The sequence below is a fragment of the Drosophila santomea genome, chromosome 2R, assembly GCF_016746245.2.
Source record: "Drosophila santomea strain STO CAGO 1482 chromosome 2R, Prin_Dsan_1.1, whole genome shotgun sequence".
NCBI lineage: Eukaryota > Metazoa > Arthropoda > Insecta > Diptera > Drosophilidae > Drosophila > Drosophila santomea.
Window position 1 is genome coordinate 9,313,333 of NC_053017.2, and position 20,152 is coordinate 9,333,484.

A 20,152-nucleotide genomic window follows, 5' to 3' on the forward strand; every position below is an offset into this window, starting at 1 on the left:
TGGATATATGGATATATGGCTATACGAGTATAGCTATTTGGCTATACGTATGAAATTCATTTTTAGAACGCACCGTAGGCAGATAAATAAAGTCTGTACACCCACACAAGCAACAGCAGCAAGAACGTAGAGAGCTCAAGGTTATAGAGGTGATTGGAAAGTGGAAAACTGGGATTTTTGAATTACTTTATTGTACTCATAAATAGATTAACTTAGGCGTATACTTAATATAAGGCGACAAGCCTTTGCGTTGCTTTCATGTGTTGTTTTGTGTGAGTGTGTTCTTTGGTGTTGTATATTGCTTCGGTGAGGAATAGCATTGTGTTCATGTTTTTCATCATACAAAATATATACGGGTGTGTTCACTTAGCATATGTGTAGAAAAGGGTGTGGATCGGGCCGGGATCCATCCTGGCGCTTACTTGCCGAGCAGGATCTTGCGGCCGGCGCCGAGGTTCTGGCCAGCCTGGGTGGCTCCCTTGTTGGAACCGGCCTGCAGACCCACGATGGTCTGGCCGGCCTTCAGCTGCTCATCGGTGAAGTCGCGCTTGCACTCATCGGCGGGCTTGGGGCCCAGGAAGGGACCCTTGAAGTCGGCGTGCTTGTAGGTCTGCAATGGGTTGCAAATCGAAGATTAGCCTGGCTCAAAATGGGTTAGAATGGGATTTTGAACTTACGGCACGGCCCAAGGCGAAGATGGTGTTGGTCACGTTGGCAATATCCTTCTTCTCGTACAGATCGACGGTCTGGAAGACATCGATGTCGGGCACACCGTACTCCTTCAGGGCCTTCTGGAAGTTGTTGATGTTCTCCATGAACTTGAACTGGCCGCCCGAGGAGTTGACCTTGGCCACGGCATTGGGCGACAGCACGTTGATCAGCTTGCACAGCACCTGACCGTCCTTGAGCACATCCTCGTAGGCCTGGCCGGCGGGGAACTTCTCGGCAATGATGGCCTCGATCCACTCCTGGGCCTCCTTGTCCATCTCGGGATTGCGCTTGCCGGCAATCTAGATGGATCGTTTCAAGAATGAGAAAAAAAGGCATATTTTAGGCACAACATTTCACACAGCTCGTTGTTCGATTTCACACTTCTTCAATCCATTTTCGTGTATACTCGTATACATATATTTTCGTAAGGATCTTATTTTTTCACTGGTATGGTATTCACCTTGGCACGAACGGCACGCTCAAGAGACATGTTTGATTGGTTTGGTTTTGGGTTCGGGTCCTGCGGGATCTTCACTAAAGCTCTGACAAGCTAACACTGATGCCAGCCAACGGGGCGTATGCGGCTTTTAAAGCGCGAGAGAGCGTTCTCCGACGAATTCGTTCAAGAATTTTCCAAAAATATATCCGAATTCGGAGTCGAGTGTGTGAAAATTTCGCAGCGTGGGCGTTCTGTATATCTATTCGAAACGCCGACTTTGCCCGTCTCCCGCGTATGAGTCGTGCGTTATAATTTTAGATCATCATCGGCCGAGAAAAAGGAAAAATCCAAATGCTTCATCATTTTCACACATTTCCAATCGATGGGTGCGGTGTGTATGTGTGCGTGTGTGTGTGTGTAGATTGTGCTCAAAGTGCTCATTTGCATGTTAGCCGCATTTTTTCGGACTTGCTACTGTCCTGCTGTCATTTTGCACTCATTTCGGGCGCGTGCATTCGTTGGCCGTAATTTCCATCGGCATGCAATGGGTCATAATTAAAAATGGCAGCAAATTGGCTCCCATCGAGCGACACATCCTCCAGAATTTACAGGCAGATTTATGATGACAAGTACATCCTTACAATATTCACGCAGTTCTCAGGGCATTTTCTTGTTAAGAGGACCTTCTGAATAAACCGCCTGATTATTTACTTATTTTTACGTTTAAAACTTTAAAAATGTCTATGTACTCAATAAACTTTTCTGCAAACGCTATCGGGTTTTCAAAGTTTGGGTTTTATTGCTATTTTAAATGTATTTAATTAAATGTAATCATTCGAGACGAGATATAGGAAATCAGAAAAACATCATGCAAGAAATGTATGCTTTTATAGAATTGTTAATATGTCGGTTATTTTTGTAAAAGAATAGTCGAAATAATGTCATACTATTTCGATTGATTTAAATGAATATAAATATTAAACAAATATTGATTTTGATTTGGGCTTTTGTTTACATGGCTGCTAAGGGCTATTAACAATAATAAAATTAATAATAACAATTTAACGCTCTTTTAAACACCTCTCTTGATTGCAACATTGCATTTAATGCATTAGCCATACAATGCATTTATAATCTGATAATGCATATCAAATTGTCCTCGAGGGAAAAAGAGCCATTTACAAGCATTAAAAAGCAAGATGACAGCTATTACTTTAAGAGCGGAAAATTAAGTTGAATTGCGTGGCCTGTGTTATTGGAAAGCACTTTGTTGGAGGACAGCCGTCACCAAAACATGCCTTCAAAATTAACAGCGGGAGGGCAATAAAGTGAAGACGACCAGTCAAGGCGACTGGGAACTGTCAAAGTTCGTGCCCCCCAACAAAAATGAATATTTTATTAGAGTACTTCGGAGGAGAGCCAAACAAACAAATCGCACAGCGATATCTATTTTGGGATGGGGGAAAATCTTTTGCTAGAGCAGATACAATTTCGATAACACTCGGAAAATCTACGAGATACACGTAAAAGGCGCGACGAAATTGTGCTATGGGTAGCGCGAATATTTCTGAATTCCCGATGCCGAACAGGTGGAACCGAGCCGAAATAGTTGAGATTTTCCAGGCTTTTCTTGTTTTTCCCTCGGCCGAGAAAAACAGATGGCGTGTTCGTTTATTTTTACCGCCTCCTTGGCCCGCGGCACTTCGTCGACGGAGCGCTTTCTTTTTTACATTTTTATTTTAATTAACAAATACGCGGCGAATTGAAGTAAACCGCATTTGTTGCCATTTAAGTGAATTAAATGTGCCCCAGGCTGGGTTTTGACTATTGTCTTCGCCAAAAATTTAATTAATGCCCCGCAGTTGGACGGCCATTTTTCACGGCAATTAAATTATTGTAATTGCATTCGCCGACGAGGGGTGTGGCTCATCAAGTGAAAGAATCAAATTCAATTACGATATGGCACCCTCGATGGTTTTGGAAAGCACTGCCGCCTCCCTAGGATTGCAATTCAAACAAATGGCTGATTAAATGTTTATCCGGACCCCAGAGTCCTTCATGCATCCTCATCAGGCGACATTCCCCTCCATCGTTTTGGCCAAATTGCACGGAGGACACACACGGCGGCCCAATTGCGTATGTGTTGTGTTGTGTGCTTGTGTTTGTGTTTGGCCAGGAAAATTAGATTCGAGTGTGCAAACATCCTGGCGGGGAACCATTTTGCAGGCGCTAAGTTAGGCGGGATTATTTTCCCATAAATCAGCATAAAAAATCCACATCCAGGCCAAAGGCCTGTGCCCCGCAAAATGGCCAGCACACAATGGTCCGAAAATGGCAACGCATATCCGAAATGAAGTCAAGCGAAAATGAGGTCGTTGGGGAAAAAGGCACCAAGGGATCCAATAGATCCAACGGAGCCAATGGATCCAAAGGATTCGGCGCGCCCTTGGGGCATCGAGCAACCACTTGCTGGCATTTGTGCCGCTTCCGCTGGCTTACAGTGAAGCTGGGCGGAAACGGAAATTGAGTCAAGCGTTTCAGTTTGCAGACTGCAATTTCATTTATAAACAAACACAAAACGGACAACATCGTTTCGAATACAGAACACGGATACTGGGAACTTGTGCCCCATTGCCAGTGAGTTGGCCGTCTATAAATAGACGCATTATTTATTTAAGCTCAACATTTAATTGGAAAATCATGCCCAATGTCGTCATTTTGTTAGCGAAAATAAACATTCGATTCGCCGCGGTCATGGCATCGAGTAGTTATTTATAAGTTTCTCATAATTTCTGTAGACATTTTTCAGCTTCTTGCGACAAAAGCAATTAAATAAATTTCACATTTTCACTTTGTCGTCGAGAGAACATTCGTAGCACAATGTTGGAGGAATTATATGTTTTGTATTTAAAATTGTTTACCTTTTGGCCAATTTTTTTGTACCCAAAATGTTTTGGTTTAAGCGAAACAATAACTGCCAACTTTTGACCAATCATAAAATTTAATTGCATTTATTTATGGGCTCAACACACGTTCCACGTATCAATTAGGTCAATTAGGATATGTTCTTTGTTGTTAATACAAATGTATATTACTTACATGTTTATTTTATCAATAAATTTTTAACTCATTTCTCATCTCATTTCTAAGACCAGAGAGCATTTTAAAATTAATTTGAAATAAGAATACTATTTTGTTTTAAACTTGGTTCAACAATGATTGCGATGCGGAATCTTTTGAACACCTTGCTTGATAGATGTTTGTTCTCTTCCGTTCTGTTTGGCTTTCACCCAAGATCTTTCAACCAAACGGACTTTGCTAAATCTTGAGACGTAAGCCTCAGATAAATGATACTGGCGATGTGGGTGTGGCCCGGCATACGCCCCCGAAAAACCCGAAAAAAGGTTAATTAGAAATTCAGCTGGACCGCAACCGAGATGCCTAGCACTCAACCACAACAGAAAGGTCTTTCTGCTCCACCAGCTGGCAGAGAATACGGAAGGTGAAAGTAATATAATAGAAATTAATATTTGCGAGGGCGGTTAGTTGGCCGAAAAGTATACGGATTTTTAATCAATAATTCAACTGTGACTGCTTTCCAGTTTACGACCAACTCAGCAGCGGCCAAAGGAGAGATGTTTGACCCGAAATAAAATCAGCAAATATTGGCCCAAGTAATAATCGAAGAGCTAAACCCAAAATCGCTTGTCCCAATGGTCGATTGCGAAAACTTTGTCAATATTTCAGTATCACGCTTCGACGACTTCTGGCCTCCAAATGTTCCCAATGCGCACAATGCGCCCATTGGGCAATGGGAATTGGCAACGTGGAATGGCCTGGTCTAATTGAATTTCCTGGCTAACACTTTAAAGCTGGCTGCCTGGCTGCCTGGGTGCAACTAGGAGCCTGTAATGAGGTTTCATCCACTGCCCCGCATCGAGAAACTTTCCATTTGGACAAATTGACTGGCAGGGGCTGAGCAGGCGGACTTCAAAGCAGCATTTTCACTAAATCAATTTGCACGATGTAGGCTCAAGGAGTTCTGGACCCTCCTGCCATCACTTGCGAAGGGGAAAAGTTTGTCACAAAAGTTGTCGCCTGTCATCCATAACTCGATTTGTAAATGGCAACGTGTGCCGCATTAGGGTTCTCTCCTGGATGGGCTCCACTTTTTAAAAGCTATGCTAATTTGAAGCCATTATACGCCCAATTATGGGATTCCTTGTGCCAGGAAATGTGTGAACATATAAGGAGATTGGAGAAAGTTGAAAACTTTTATTTAATTTGCAAAGAAACACACAACATAAAGCATAGGTAAATAAGAAATCACAGACATTTTTATATAATGTGGCTACAAGTATGCTGTAAGAAATGAATCCATTTTAAATTTATTAATTGAAATTTCATTTCATTTGTGCATTTGTTTATGCTTCTCAGATTGTAATTTCCACATTAAAATTACGAAGGGCATACTTAATTTGCATTTTCCTTTCTATGGTTGTAATTATTGTTTTGGAAAAACAAAATAATAGCCTTTTTTATGAAAAAGTAAACTTGTAACCACCGTGTTTCCCCTTCGAATTTTACACTTGTGTTTTCCTGTGTCTAATTTATGCCGGTTGAAAAGTCCTTGCCAGTTCGATTTTAATTATTTATTTTAGCTTCATAAAAACAACAATAATTATTTAAATTAAATTGCCTTTCCGCCCAGTTCGCACAGTAAATTTGCCTTTATATATCAATTGGATTCCGCGAGGCTGAGGCATTTGGACATTTCCCAGTGGGTGGCATTGCATCATCATCGTCCGCCGCTGGAATTGCCCATAAATAAAGTCGCATGTATGGGGCAACGTGGCCTTTAATCGAATTTAAGCGACATGCAAATACACACAGAAAAGTGGTAGAAAAAATGCTTCATTTTGAGTGTCGACACAGTTTATGCTCTAAGGAAAAAAGTAAGTGGTTCAACTAAAACTTTTTTAATATACGACGTCCGTAAATGACATTATAAAAAAATGTATAGAGATTTTTGTGTTGCAAATATTTATTATTTGTTTCCTTTATAAAACAAAATGCAATATACATACGTTTTCGAGAACACTTGGCATAATAAAGTAATGGTTAATAATTATAAATCAAGGCAACAACAATATTTTAAGTATTAAAAGCTATTCTGATTCATGAAACACTTGTGCATATACAAATTGTTCATTGCGACTGGCTTGCCCACATAAAATTGCAAATTGATGCAAATCACCAGACAAAGTTGCTAATCTCTGCGGCAAAAGAGTAAGACAGAGCTTAAGTAAAATTATTCAGTTTTATATATTTGGGGCCCCGGATGCGCTTTTGGTTGGCCGTTGACAGAAAGCTAAAGCATTCCGGTGGCCATGACAAAAAATCTCTGTACAAGCACTGACAACGTGAAGGGCAGATAAATGTTGAGACAACGCCGGGTGAAATTGAAAAACTTGCTGAGCGCAAAGTTTGCCGCGTGCCTTGGATGGATGTTGCTCCGCCTCGGATGGCAGCAAGAGGCATTAGGAATGGCTGCATCTTTCCCGACACTTGGCAGCTGAAAAGCCAGGCGGTCAGAGGGTCAGAGGAGCAGAGCAGCAGACATCCGACGAGAGGACCAGGTGCACGTAGACGCCAAGCTGTAAAGATGGACGTGGATGTGTATGTGGAGATCGGTGCGTGCGCCAAAGTTTGTTCGAGTTGGCTGACCAGGGCATCGAGTTACTTGCTCCTCGAGGTTCGATGCGGAGCAATTAGCAAACTGGTCCTCGAACAGGATTACCCCGCTCAACTGGAGGGCACTCGATATGGCTATTAGGCCTGACAAGCTGTCATTAGGGCGCAAACGTCCGGAGCAGCCAAATATTTGCCAGCGTTTTGGATGTAAACAAGGGTCACTCGCATATATGTTAATGAGCTTGCTTAAGGGTCGCGGCCAACCGCTAAATTACTTTGAATTTGGCGGAAATACACATATATTTTCCCTTCACCAAAGCAAATATACTCTGGCTGCACCCACATAAAAGGGTTGGATGTTTAGATATCCGTTTACCCCCTAAATAGTTTACGCTTTTAAGAGGGAAATTTATCAAATTATTTCGCACGAGTTTCTATAATAATTATTAATTGGCGTACTTAAGAAATATGTTATGGAAAATTATCATCTGGCATTAATAAGAATATTTCACTTTGTATTGCTATTTTCATAGATGAATATCTGTATGCATGAAATCCAATCACAATTTAAGTTTAATTAGGACTTCAGCTATATAAACAATATTTTTTAGAATTTATGATTATAAGCAAAGTAAGCGATCGAATCAACCCCGTTGGCAGCTTAATTAAACAAGCCTTCTGATGAGCAGTGCTACTCCACTTTCTCGGTGACTGGGGCGGATGATGATGGGAACTGAAAGCTGCCGACGCTCTCCATCGTCTGGCGAAGCTTCTCCAAGCCACTGCAGTTGGCCTCGTATGCATCCAGCTGCTGCATCGCGGTGAACCAGCGCCGCAGACGTGGGAACTGCGACAGGGGAAACATGAGATTGACGGTGCTCAATGTGGTCACGATGGATAAGTCGGCGAGCGTCAGCTGAAACCGCGGCAACAAAGGTGAAATTCTAGACTTAATTGAGCCGCCACAACGACAGGGAATCGCAATCAGATGAGGTGGTTTTTTACCTGTGGCCCTGCCATAAAATCGCTATTTTCCAGGTAGCGCTCCATGATAATATACGCCTCGGTCAGCTTGCGTTTATGATGTGCCACATCGACATGGGCGAATCCCTGGCGGACAATCGCCGACTGTGAAAAATAAAAACAATATATATATGTAAACATCTAGTTTTAATTGCAAAACACCCACCATAAAATCACTGTCACGCCGAAACAAAAAGGAGCACTCGAAGAGCAGGAGGTTCAGGACCTTCATCCGTTCGCCGTGCTCCTGGGGCCACAAACTACCGCCCTCGTCGAACTTTTCCGCCAGGTGAATGAGTATAGCATGGCTGTCCGTCAGCACCATATCACCATGGACTAAGGTGGGCACACTGTGCTGGGGATTCAACTAAAAATGCCACAATATAAAAACACCATTAACGATTTCGTATAATTATAATGAATTGCATATAAATTAAATTTTCTCACTTACCGCTAAGAAATCTTTTTGGAATTGCTCGCCCTTGAAGAGATTCACAAACCTTAGCTCGACATCTATATCCAGCAATTTGATTAGCATAAGACAACTGCGGACGGGCGGACTGCGTTCGTCGTAATACAAAATCGGCTTGGGCTGTGACATATCGTTAAGATCAGGTAGAAAAACAGACAAACGAACGCCTTGAAAGCCGATCAGTAACTGAATTGGAAAGCATATGTCGCAGTGGCACATGTGGCATTTGTGTACTTCTATAAAGTTCATCATATCATTATTAAAAATTGCTTAATTTATTTAAATTAAAATGTGCACTTTCACCGAAACATACAAAAATGTAAATGTAAATAGATTGGAAAGATAACGAAGACATTTTAAAATTGGCGCTCATTTTTAAATTCGTGTGGTATCCCTGATATAGTGCTGAAAAACGACATACTAACCCGCACTGTTAACCGGACTGTTAGCTACAGCTGATCAGCCACACTTTTTGGGCAAGAAGAAGCACCTGCATTTTCCCCAATTAAACCAGAAAAACATTTAATTTTCTTGGTTTCTTTACTGAAAGTCAGGTTAGTTTGTGCCCAGCCCCCTAAACAATGTACCTCTCGCGCCAATTGAGACTGCTGCCCAGGGCGAACATCGCTCGCAGCTTGAGTTCCAGCGGAGCACATTACACAACAGCGGCGCCGGCGGAAGATGTCCCCATTGAGATTCCCAATCGGATCGAGCGTTCGCCCACCGATCTCCTCCAGGCTCTGGCAGGCACCGTGGCCAGGGATCATACCGCACCGCACTACAAGTACCACGATGACCCGTTCCTGATACCCATGTCCAATGCGGCGAAACGTACTTATGCCATGTCAAAGGAATCGGGACGCAAGGCGGCCAAGTGGATCAAGGAGGAGCACCGCGATCTGTTTATGGTGAGAAGCCAGGTGAAAGTGTTACCACATACATACTTATCATTTCCCATGTCACAGCACCAAGAAGCACAGCCGGCCATCGAGAAATTCGCACCTAGCATGGTCTATACCGAGGATTCGGTGGTGGACGAGACCTCCCTTGCCCAACTGATTTCCCAGGGTGAACTTAAAGACGCTGTTCTAGTCTACAACCTCCTGGAGCAAAAGGGAAATCCAATCAGTCCCGATCTTAAGCAGAGCCTTCTGGAACTGGTTTGCTTCCACAACAACCAGGAACCGCTGCCGGCGGAATACATTGAAGAGCGCTGGTTCATGCAGAACAATCGCCGACGAGAGCGTGGTGGCAAGACCTGGAAGGATGGCGATCTGGCAGAGAAACTGTACTCTGAAATCGAGCCCAAGACGCCGCAATCATATGCCTCGCTTATCCGTGGAATGGCCAAGTACTTGCAGTGCGAGCGGGCATACGCATTGCTCCAGGAGGCTGGCGAGAAGCGGGTGCAACTGGACACCAACACCTTCAACTCCGTTATCGAAATAGCGAGCTTCCTGAAGGACACAGCCGAGCAGCGATGGCAGCTCTGCACGGAGCTTCTGAATGAAATGTCGCAGCAGAAGCTGAGACCAAACCTGGGAACTCTGAACGCGGTGCTGCAGTGCATTAGCACCTTTGGCAACTTTAAGTTGGCGCGCACGGCTGCCCTGCAGGCTCTGCCGGAATTCAAACAATTGGGTGTGAGTCCTAGCCTGGGAAGCTACTACTACCTTCTGATCATCTTCTGCCGAGAAAGAGGACCAGTGTCCCATGTTATTGTGGATATCCTTAACGATATTTCTGGCAAGGAGTTCCAGATTCAGCATCCCAAAGACACATACTTCTTTGCCACCGCCATGGATGTGTGCCGCAATCATTTACACGACAAATCGCTGGCGAAGAAGGTAGACGAACTGCTGCACACGGGCAAGAACTACGATTTGATTGGCGACTCCTTCAAGGAATCAATCTACTACCGCAACTATCTAGCTCTGCTATGCCAAACCGAGTCGATAGATGAATTCATGCTGAGCTACGACCTGCTGGTGCCCAACATCTACATTCCCGAACCGGGTATCATGGAGGAGATTCTTAGAGCCATTGAGATCAACGGCGGCGTTGAGTATGTGCCACGCATTTGGTCTGACATGGTGGTATTTGATCACACGCACCGAGAGAGTCTTCTACTCTATGTACTTCGCATCTTGGTAGATAATAAGCCCAATGCAGATTCCCCAGCCCAAGCACAGTTGCCGGAGCAGGGCGCCAAGGTGGCGCTGGATATGTACGAAAGGGTGGAGGAGGCTATCAAGCGACTCCGAAAGGTGTCCTTCACCGGCCAAATGCTGGGAGATATACTCACGCTTCTCGTTCGCGGAGGTAACTACGAGAAGGCGACGGAGGTCTTTGCCCACATTGACAAAAACCAGCACAGGATTCCCGGAACACCCAGCTTAAATGCTCTGCTGGAATTTGTGGACGCAAGTGTGCAGGAGAAGTCACCCAGCCAGGCGCTGTTCGCCCTGCAATACGCCGTTGAAAACAACATCGATTCCAGGGCGTTAGCCAAACGCATTCACGAAGGATTTACCCTAAATGAAACACACCTGTCCAAGCTGAAATCGCTTGTAGGCGAAAGTTTCCTCGACAAGTAATAGATATAATGATTTGTAATTGATATAATGAACGCTGTTAAATAAATTACCATTAACTAAATACTAGTATTCATTTAACAGAATAATTTAAAACTTTGCCATAGAATACACGTTACTGAATACACAGTATTCTTAATATTTTGTAAAGCTTTATGTCAATAAAAGGGTTTTGTACTATTTTAACATGTCAGCCGATCAAATGTGAGATTTGTAAACATTAAACATTAATTTCTCTTGGTCAAGTTGTGAGTAACAATACCAAATATTGACTAGTATAAAATTTATGATATATGTACCCGAAGAAATTGTGACTAGAGCGTCTTAAAATAAACAATACTGATTAGTAATTTGTTATGAAGTAAATATAAGTAAATGCCTCTAATAAGTGTGAAAAACGGCTAAGACACAATTCAGATCTATTCCTCCTTTGGAGAGAAGGCGGCTATGGGGTCCCAGTTCACCCCGTCGTGGGGCAGATCACTGCGTAGAAACGGCGACAGCCAGGTGAGATGCATTCTCTTGCCCAGAACCATCTCCAGGTTACCCCGCAAGCCGCGATCGTACTTCCTTGTACCGCGCTCCCTTGTCACTGCACCGCTCTTGAATATCGACCAGTGGAAGACAAGGAGCAGGGATGATATGGCGAAGCCCAGAAGGGTGAGATCATATATGACCAAGTAGAAGGACTCCCAGCTTGGCGACAGCAATAGGCTAACCACAGGAGCAAAGATGGTGAACAGCGTGGACCAGCGCCAGTAGACATCCAGATGGAGATGCCACAGATAGATGCTTTCCATGATGGCGGCCGCCAAGGAGCCGATAATCATGTACACCAGGTAGTAGAAGAAGTACCTGTAGTTGTGGTGCCCGATGCAGCAGCAAGTGAATCGACAGTGGTGGTCCCGCTTCAGCACGCACACGTTGCACACTTCGCAGTGCCAGGATCGAGGTGGCACCAGTGTTTGGCAATCGTGGCACGAGTGCCACCGGGCCAGCTGCCCCGCATCCATCGGTGGCTTCAGAAACTCCTCTATAAAGATAATCTTAGAAGGGATACCAAAAAATCATTGCTGTCTACCCACTCCGTATACTAGTGTCCACAAGCATGCACGCCAGCATGTTGGAGGTGATGTTGAAGATGACGAAGAGGCTGGCCAACCAGAATAACGTGTAGCAAAAGCCTCCGATGGCAAACAGTTCCGGCATGACAATGGTGACATGGAAGATGTATGTCACGGGCACGAAGACAGCTACCAGGAGGAAACATGCGAAATCCGAAACGGAACGCGGTTTAATCCGATCCCACGAGCGCAAAATCATCTTGCTCCCGTTATTTTTTGTACCCCCAACTGAGACAGTGCTGCAAAGCGATTTCTGGCAGTGCTGCTAACGGTAACTCTGTTAACCGGGCAAACAAATCGGTAAAACACAACTGTTACCGCTGGGAAACCAGTACAATGTTAAATAAGACAACATTTAACAGAGTCCATTCATTCTCCAAAAGAAACGAGAGATTTCATTTTAAGTATATTAGAATATTTAAGATAATAAGATGAAAATAGATACAAATAAATAAAATGTATGCAAAATGTATAGTTCTGCAATATGCTTGTGCTTATATTAGTTAGTTAATCTAAGTTTGCATTTTATAAATAAGTATATAAAATCTTGTACTCAGAAACAAACATTCTTTTGAATAAAATAACGACTCTATAATGGGTTTTTCAAAGTAAATAAAATAAAACCATAAAAAATTGATAAGGAACATCACTTTATTGAGGCGAAAGCTTTTCTTATTTCTTGGTATTTTTAATGACATTTCTCTAAATATATGAGTATGCATACATAAATGAGTGCCTTTTTTATGGGGCTTATCAAACACCATGAACGAAACAAAAGAGTAAACAAAATATTTAGCTAAACAATAAAAAATCATTTCCCTAATGTAAGGGTCAAGCAGATCTGAAACACTGCCTAACTAAGGTGCACATAAATGTATTATTTATTCGTTCATATTTTTCCATTAAAGTTATTGAAACTTTTTGGAACTAGTTCGCAGTGATAGTAAAATCTTGTAGCTGGAAATTATATATGACAATTTGTTTTAATGACAATAAGCCAAAGTAATTCAAAAGTGCATAAATTAGCTGGCACCGACCGCTTTTAACAGCGCTTCGCTCGGCGGGTTTTGAAACTAGCTGACTTCTAGCTATAAGGCAGTTGATTTGGCATCCCTGCCAGCAGTTAATCAAACCACTAGCGACCGTAAAACATTCCAAATGCTTCGCTGAAGTCAAATCTTATCGCAGCAGAGCAGTCGCGTTCCACATCGCATTCCGTACGAATCGCAACCGCAAATTGGATAGATCCGCAAAATGTCGGCGACGCACCTGGTTATTCTAGCCGTCGCCCTGCTGGTGGACTTCGCATCCGCGGGCGTTCCCCTTCCGCGATATGAGGCGCTCCTCAAGGAACAGTCCGCTCCATCGGATCCCTCACTGGGTCTCTACGATGACGGCGATAAGGTTGTCCGCCTGACGGTGAACAACTTCAATTCCACCGTGGTGGACCAGAATCGCGGAGCACTCGTCGAGTTCTACAACACGTACTGCGGCCATTGTCGCCGATTCGCACCCACGTACAAGGCGGTAGCGGAGCACCTGTTGCCCTGGTCCGAGGTGCTCATCGTGGCGGCCATCGATTGCGCCGCCGAGGAGAACAATGGCGTCTGCCGCAACTACGAGGTGATGGGCTATCCAACGCTGCGTTACCTGGGCCCCGGTTTCCAGCCGGGTCCTCAGCACTACGGCCAGAGTCTGCAAACGCAGGATATAAACGAGATCCGCGAAATACTGGCAGGTATGGTGGCCGCTGAGAACCTGACCAGCAGCCACAACAACTCCTACTGGCCAAACTTTCACTCCCTAACGGAGAACGATTCCGCCAGCAGTTTGTTCGAAGGTCTCAGCAGCGTCACGCAGTACGTGGCAGTAGTCCACGAACCGGAGAACACCACTGTAGGCGTCGAGTTGGCTCTGTTCATGACCCAGTGGCCAACGGTGAGCGTCCGTCGCGTCATCGATCCTGCAGTGGCCGCCAAGTTCAAGATTAACACGAGCAATCTGCCCCTCAGCTTGGTGGATCGCAAGGGCGAGATTACGGCGTACGCGCCAGAATCTACCAATGGTGAATCTTATGCCAAGAAGCTGTCCGAAGTGCTGGGTAAGAAGAATATCACTCCCAGGCCAGTAAAGGTGCACCAACCATCGGCTACGCCGGCGACCAAGATTACGGGACAGAACGAATTGATCGACGAAGTGCACCGGAACAAGCACTTCGTCTACCAGGCGGATCTTGAGCAGGCCATTCGCACAGTGCTCCACAACGAGGTGTCCAAGGTGGGCGAGATCAGTGGCGAGAAACTGCTCGCCCTGCAGCGATTCCTGGCCGTGCTGCAGCGCTACAATCCGCTGGGTGCCAATGGCCACCAGCTGGTGTCAAAGCTGAAGGACTTCGTGGTACAGTTTAATGATCAAGTGTCGGGCAGACAGTTCGAGGAGGAGCTAAAACGTCTGGAGGCCCACCTCTCGCCCGTCTACTCCTCCACCCACTTTGTGGGATGCGCTGGATCCAGTCCTCGCCTGCGCGGCTTCAGCTGCTCCCTGTGGACGCTCTTCCACTTCATGACCGTGCAGGCGGCCAACAACGAGGAGTCCCAGGATCCGCTGGAGGTTCTGCAGGCCATGCACGGCTACATCAAGAACTTCTTTGGCTGCACTGAGTGCTCCGAGCACTTTCAGGTGAGTCAGCAGGCGGGGAGGAAGCTACGTGCTAATGACCACAATAGTGCTGATTAGGAAGGCGATCGTTATGGGGTAGGGTAGGATAGTTGATTACCAAACAAAAGACTTGAGTGCTGACTGTCGGAATTTTCCATGCATGCCAATTCGATCTTTTTTAACCAGAAAACTAATTTACCGCCCGAATTAGACCATTAAACAGCAGAACTAGTGTATAATTTAATGCTGTGTTCATTAAAAAAGCCAGTGTGCGGATCAGCACCTCCGAATCCGGGGTTTCACGGGTAATCTTTACTGCCTAACTGGTATTGATTTCCCTGCACGTAGTGCGGCTTGTATAATACACTAATTGTATAATCACGATGTAGTCACTTTGATAATTGTATTCAGTTGTTCTGGCCCTCGCGCTGAGCCGAGATTTTGTTTGTTATTTATAATCCGTGAGTCACACACCTACTTTCTCTTGAGGCTAACTACACAGGTGATTTACTAGTAGGCTACAAGGGCGACTTGTTTTCAGGTAAATTTTAATCTTTTTTTTAACGATACTGTTTCATTTCAAATCTATTTTGAGTTCTATTCTGGTTGTTGCACATCATTTATTAATTCAGACTTCTCCATGAAACTTTAATAGCAAGTTAGGGAAAATAATTTAACAGCTGAGCAAACCTCCTGTAAATTGATATAGCACACAGTGGCATTTCATTTCGGGGCTGCCCTTAGCGAGGTACCACTGTAATTAACTAGGTTTCCGTTCGGCAGCTGTGACAACAGTGGTTTTTTGTGACGCTCACGCATTAAGTAATTTATTTTGTTTACGTTTCACAGGCGATGGCATCGAGGCGAAAAATCTGGAGTGTGCCGAACAAAGAGGAAGCGGTTCTGTGGCTTTGGGCAGCCCACAACGAGGTGAACCAGCGACTGGCGGGCGACGCCACCGAGGATCCAGAGTTCCCCAAGAAGCAGTTCCCAGCTCCGGATAGCTGTAGCGAATGCTACCGTACGCCCGGCTCCAAGTCGGAGAACTTAGAGATCGAGTGGAACAAGGACGCCGTGTTGGGCTTCCTCAAGAACATACACAATCCGCAGTTCATCAGCCGGTACGGTGTGCAGCGGGAGGAGCTGCTGCACCCAACGGCGGACAAGATGCGGCAGAAGCGACAGATCTCAAGCGTGTTTACAGACATGGATATGCGGATGGGCATGCTGCTGTACGCCTTCTGCATTGTGATGATGGTGTTGGCATTTAAATTGTTCGCCTTCAAGGGATACCGCAAGAAGCCCTATGGCCACGACCTTCTGGGCAAGGTGTAGGTTAATCCACAGAAAAGCTTCCCCTAATTCTAAACAACAAACAAAAGACACCGAACATCCAGAAACGGAATTTAACACGCCACATCCTTGCATGTTTTGTATTCGTGGCATTTAGAGTTATAATTAAGTTAAAAGTGTGTATATATGAACAGTCTTCTGCCAGTTGTAACCCCTAACATAATCGCTTTTTACCACGACGATGCACCTGATTGCTTTATTTTTTAGGCATGCAAATGTGATTTTTCCCTCCAGAAGTGACAGTTTGAATAAAAACGATCAATGCTACACGATTGCGAACACTTGTTGCATGTTGAACACATGTTTTGGGCGGTAGCACTTGTGATAAGGTGCACATACAGCAATATTGCAGATAAGGAAAGACAATTGGTATGAGGAGAGGGTTTTATTTAATCTCTGGAACTTCGGATGCCACCAAGGCAGTACTTTGTACTTTTCGATGCGAGCGTGTTTAATGGTTACAGACACATTTTGGCAGCCATCCTCGGCGAAGTCCAGCTCTAAGTTCTTAGCCAACATATCCCTGCAGAGGAGTTCCCGGGTGGCCCGTAGGCGATAGCGTGCCTGCTGACGGCTGTAGGATAACATGTTGGCAGTTGGCACGGCGTGGCGGCAGAGAACAATCAGCATAACCACACCCTCGTTGGGATTGCCCAAAGTAAGAGGAAGCTTCGCCGTATCAGCCTCCGCCAAGGATTCCCAGTCATTTACAACTTCGCTGGGGTCCGTCTCCAATTCGTCCTGCACATGGGGCTGTCGGTTCGAAAACTTGTAGCACATAATCCACAGACACTGCTTCTGCGTCTGCCAACTGGATATAAGGATGCGATTCAACAGCCAGTCCAAGCTATAGCCTAGTTGCAGGCGAACCTTCAACGGGCGGTAGCAGTGGAAGAGCGCGTCGAGGACAAGTGATCTGAGGGCCTGGGTATCACAATTGCGCATCTGCTCCAGCTGCAGCTCGGGGGGCAGGTTCAGATTCCACGCAGAGGTGGCTCCAGTGCAGTGACGCCGGTAAAGATTGCGCCAAAAGGCCCGAGAAGCCACGAGTCTAGCGGTTTGTTTACATATGAGAGCGAAGGTCTGCACGTCTTCCGGATCAATGTGCATGGATATGTGGAACCAAATGTCATGTCGCATGTTGATCACATTGTTGTTGCTGCCCTCCGCCATGGCCAAAGTGGGTGCAGTGGCTCGGAATGTGGACTTCTGCTTCACTGCGACGTAGACATCCGATTGGCGTGCATATATTGCTGTGGGTCACGTCAATTTATACCGACATTCAGGAACGCTCTGTGGGCGGTAGGGTCAACTTACCACATTTCCCTCTAGTGCGGAATAGTTTGTGTTGAATAAACTCATCACAATCGGCATCCAAACTCATTATGTTGTGCTATCGCAGGCTCAACAGCTGTTCATTTGCGAGTTGGCGATGCCCGACAGAGTTGTCACCCGTCGCGCATGTATTAAAACAACAATTATAATTAGGCCTAAAATTGTATGCAGGAAAATAACACTAAGAGAAAGTTTTGTTCAAGAAATAATACACAAATCTTGACGGAATGCAATATAACTTTTTATTACGATGCCACAAGCTTATCAAAATCAAACTTTTAAAGAAGCAAACCGAACTCACAATCTCTAGCCATGTAGAGCGAGACCTGGTCACTCTGTTTAAGTGCCATCTCTAGTTGAAATCTAGCTGGAAATAGATAGAACGCTACAACTGCTGAAATTGATTAATTGTTAAAACAAAAGTTTCGCAAAGGTTCGTTGATAAGCCTCTGTTGGAGTTCCGAGGCAACAGCAACGAGCAATAGCCAATCCGCACGAAGCAGTCACTTACCGACCGCCAAATCAGAGCCAGAAATCTACAGTCGGCCCGAACGTACGAGAGCAACTACCGTGCCGTGGGGTAAAGTTCACAGCACTTTTCCTTTTGTCCCAAGTCAGTCAGATTTCGTCACCATGGTCGACAACAACAACCTGCGCAGTGCGGTGATCAGCGAGGCGCCCCTGCTGCCGCCCTCGAGCAGCATCGGAGTGGGCGTATCCAGCGGCGGAGGATCTCCGCCGGAGGCAGTGCTGCGCACTCCGTACGGCAATGTTAGGGCGCTTCCCGGACCGGCGCAGCCCCCTCCGCTGCCACAATCCCCATTCCAGCAGACACAACAGTTCGGTGGATTCGGCACCGGGTACGGCGGAAACAACTACGGACTTGGGGGATATGGTGGATTCAACAGCGGCGCCTTTGGATATGGTGGATTAAGTGGGTTTGGCAGTGGATTCGGAAGTGGATACGGAAGTGGATACGGAAGTGGATACGGGTATGGAGGCGGCTATGGTGGAGGCTATGGCGGCGGCTTCGGCGGAGGATACAATAGATTTGGAGCCCTGGGCGACAACGATCCGGAGCAGCGGTTCATTCATATGGCTGAGGCCAGTTCGCGCCCAGCCTTCCAGAGCATCGAATCCCTAGTGTCGGCCATTGGGAACATCGCCTCAATGCTTGACTCCACATTCTTCGCGTTGACCAGCTCGTTCCGGGCCATTCTCGGCGTGGCCACGAACTTTGTACGGCTGCGGAGTGTTTTTGCCCAGTTCTGGACCACGTTTGCCATATTCCGCGGTCTGAACTGGATCTACAGAAAGTGAGTGCGGTGCAAAAGTGTGGAAGCCAATTTAACCATGTATTTCGTTATAGGATACTCTTTTGGCTGCGTATTTCGAACCTGGACCCTTCATCGGCGGCCTTCAAGAAGGCCTTTGCCGAGGCACTCAACGAAGGCAATGCCCAGGCGGGAGGGGCACCTAAGGTTCCACGAAAGGGAAACTCACCCTGGCCGGTGCTGGCCTTTATCAGCTTCATCTTCACTGCTCCCTACTTGATCATGAAGCTGCTGGGAACCGTGACGAACACCGCCCAGGAGGAAGGTAAGCCCTGTACATTGCACAGTCCATTTTATCTAATCGAGAGCACTTTGCTCCGTCCATGTGCTATAATCTGGCCGATAAGGCCTCTTAAGATAAGGCTGCGAATAACGACTGTGCTCTCATCCCAAACAGCCCGTAATCCGGCCAAGTGGACTGCGCCAATTCAGACTCAGGCCGTCTACGACTTCGTGGGTCGCAGCCCGAGCGAGCTTTCACTGCGCGCCGGACAAACGCTCCATGTGGCTCCCCGCGACATCCAGCAGACGCTCAATTTGCTGAACACCGGCTGGGCCCTAGCCACCACAAACGGACAAACCTCCGGCATCATTCCGATTAGCTATGTGAAATCACCACAGCAAATGCGCCAAGAGATGCAGGATCAAATGAAGCCCGCTCAGCCACAGCCGGAACTAATGAATTTGTCCGCGGCAGCCTTTGCGTCTCCTCCGTTGGAGCAGCAGATGAACTATGACTTCAATCTGGCTGCCCAGCAACAGGCACCTTTGGGTCCGCCATCAACGACGTCAGCTGTGCAGGGCGAGGGCTTTGCATGAGCCGGCCAAATCCTCGGGGAATTAGCTTAAGTTTAAGTTATGTTTGGTTCAGCTTCTGTATATGTATGTCCCTGTATTTTAAGTTAGCTTTCGCCTTTTGTATATTTCTATTTAGTTGTAAATGTTAATTAGTCAGCGATCCCAATGAAAGTAAACATTAACCATATGTGGTGTCATGAATTGTTGACTTATTGGGTGGTGCAGGGGCTTCTTATGTTATTCGCTTTGTGAAATGTGTGCAAGCCATTGAGGAAAAGATTAAATTCTCGGTTTATCATATTTTACAATATGCAAATTACTTCTTTATTAACTTGTCACTCGGTTCGATTTCGTCTCACTTGTTTGTAATTTCCTTTGCATCCATGCAATTGTTTCGATTTATTACACAACTACATGCTCGACACTTAATTGTTAACGCCTTATACTTGACTTTCTACTAATTTGTATTTGTATGTTGTTGTATTCACTTGAAGAAGGTTCAATAATATAAATACAAATTCTGAAAAATGTATATCTTGTTTAATTGTTATTACTAATTAGGTAGGTTGATTATTTCGCAACTATCTGCACTCCGTTGTCAACTTAAATTGTGGGTT

At 45.5% G+C, this 20,152-nt stretch overlaps 7 protein-coding genes across 8 annotated transcripts; 3 read left to right on the forward strand and 4 right to left on the reverse strand.

Moving 5' to 3' along the window:
* Window positions 1–169: 169 nt before the first annotated feature.
* LOC120446558 (muscle-specific protein 20) lies at window positions 170–1,327 on the reverse strand. The gene is made up of 3 exons (XM_039627576.1): window positions 1,172–1,327; window positions 678–1,010; window positions 170–610 (listed from the first exon to the last, which is right to left on the reverse strand). The coding sequence occupies exons 1-3, from the start codon at window positions 1,199–1,201 to the stop codon at window positions 419–421; spliced, it is 555 nt and encodes a 184-aa protein (XP_039483510.1). The 5' UTR covers window positions 1,202–1,327; the 3' UTR covers window positions 170–418.
* A 5,038-nt stretch (window positions 1,328–6,365) lies between these two features.
* On the reverse strand, window positions 6,366–8,524 carry LOC120446607 (glutathione S-transferase E14). Its single transcript, XM_039627647.2, has 4 exons — window positions 8,319–8,524; window positions 8,034–8,234; window positions 7,850–7,972; window positions 6,366–7,760 (listed from the first exon to the last, which is right to left on the reverse strand). The coding sequence occupies exons 1-4, from the start codon at window positions 8,466–8,468 to the stop codon at window positions 7,536–7,538; spliced, it is 699 nt and encodes a 232-aa protein (XP_039483581.1). The 5' UTR covers window positions 8,469–8,524; the 3' UTR covers window positions 6,366–7,535.
* A 269-nt stretch (window positions 8,525–8,793) lies between these two features.
* LOC120445848 (protein PTCD3 homolog, mitochondrial) lies at window positions 8,794–10,999 on the forward strand. Its single transcript, XM_039626480.2, has 2 exons — window positions 8,794–9,247; window positions 9,305–10,999. Exons 1-2 carry the CDS (start codon window positions 8,921–8,923, stop codon window positions 10,934–10,936), a joined length of 1,959 nt encoding a protein of 652 aa, XP_039482414.1. The 5' UTR covers window positions 8,794–8,920; the 3' UTR covers window positions 10,937–10,999.
* A 106-nt stretch (window positions 11,000–11,105) lies between these two features.
* LOC120445849 (probable palmitoyltransferase ZDHHC24) lies at window positions 11,106–12,317 on the reverse strand. Its single transcript, XM_039626481.2, has 2 exons — window positions 12,019–12,317; window positions 11,106–11,966 (listed from the first exon to the last, which is right to left on the reverse strand). Exons 1-2 carry the CDS (start codon window positions 12,254–12,256, stop codon window positions 11,353–11,355), a joined length of 852 nt encoding a protein of 283 aa, XP_039482415.1. The 5' UTR covers window positions 12,257–12,317; the 3' UTR covers window positions 11,106–11,352.
* Window positions 12,318–13,183: 866 nt separating this feature from the next.
* On the forward strand, window positions 13,184–16,335 carry LOC120445735 (sulfhydryl oxidase 1). Its single transcript, XM_039626305.2, has 2 exons — window positions 13,184–14,736; window positions 15,565–16,335. Exons 1-2 carry the CDS (start codon window positions 13,312–13,314, stop codon window positions 16,048–16,050), a joined length of 1,911 nt encoding a protein of 636 aa, XP_039482239.1. The 5' UTR covers window positions 13,184–13,311; the 3' UTR covers window positions 16,051–16,335.
* LOC120444827 (transmembrane protein 183) lies at window positions 16,333–17,542 on the reverse strand. The gene is made up of 2 exons (XM_039624783.1): window positions 17,386–17,542; window positions 16,333–17,321 (listed from the first exon to the last, which is right to left on the reverse strand). Exons 1-2 carry the CDS (start codon window positions 17,450–17,452, stop codon window positions 16,333–16,335), a joined length of 1,056 nt encoding a protein of 351 aa, XP_039480717.1. The 5' UTR covers window positions 17,453–17,542.
* Window positions 17,543–17,754: 212 nt separating this feature from the next.
* On the forward strand, window positions 17,755–19,736 carry LOC120447148 (probable peroxisomal membrane protein PEX13). Of its 2 annotated transcripts, XM_039628595.2 has the most exons (4): window positions 17,755–17,956; window positions 18,018–18,719; window positions 18,773–19,002; window positions 19,135–19,736. In XM_039628595.2, the coding sequence occupies exons 2-4, from the start codon at window positions 18,037–18,039 to the stop codon at window positions 19,554–19,556; spliced, it is 1,335 nt and encodes a 444-aa protein (XP_039484529.1). In that variant the 5' UTR covers window positions 17,755–17,956; window positions 18,018–18,036; the 3' UTR covers window positions 19,557–19,736. The 2 variants fall into 2 exon arrangements, with proteins under 2 accessions (XP_039484529.1, XP_039484528.1); XM_039628594.2 differs by having other exon boundaries at window positions 17,755–18,719.
* The last annotated feature ends 416 nt before the right edge of the window (window positions 19,737–20,152 follow it).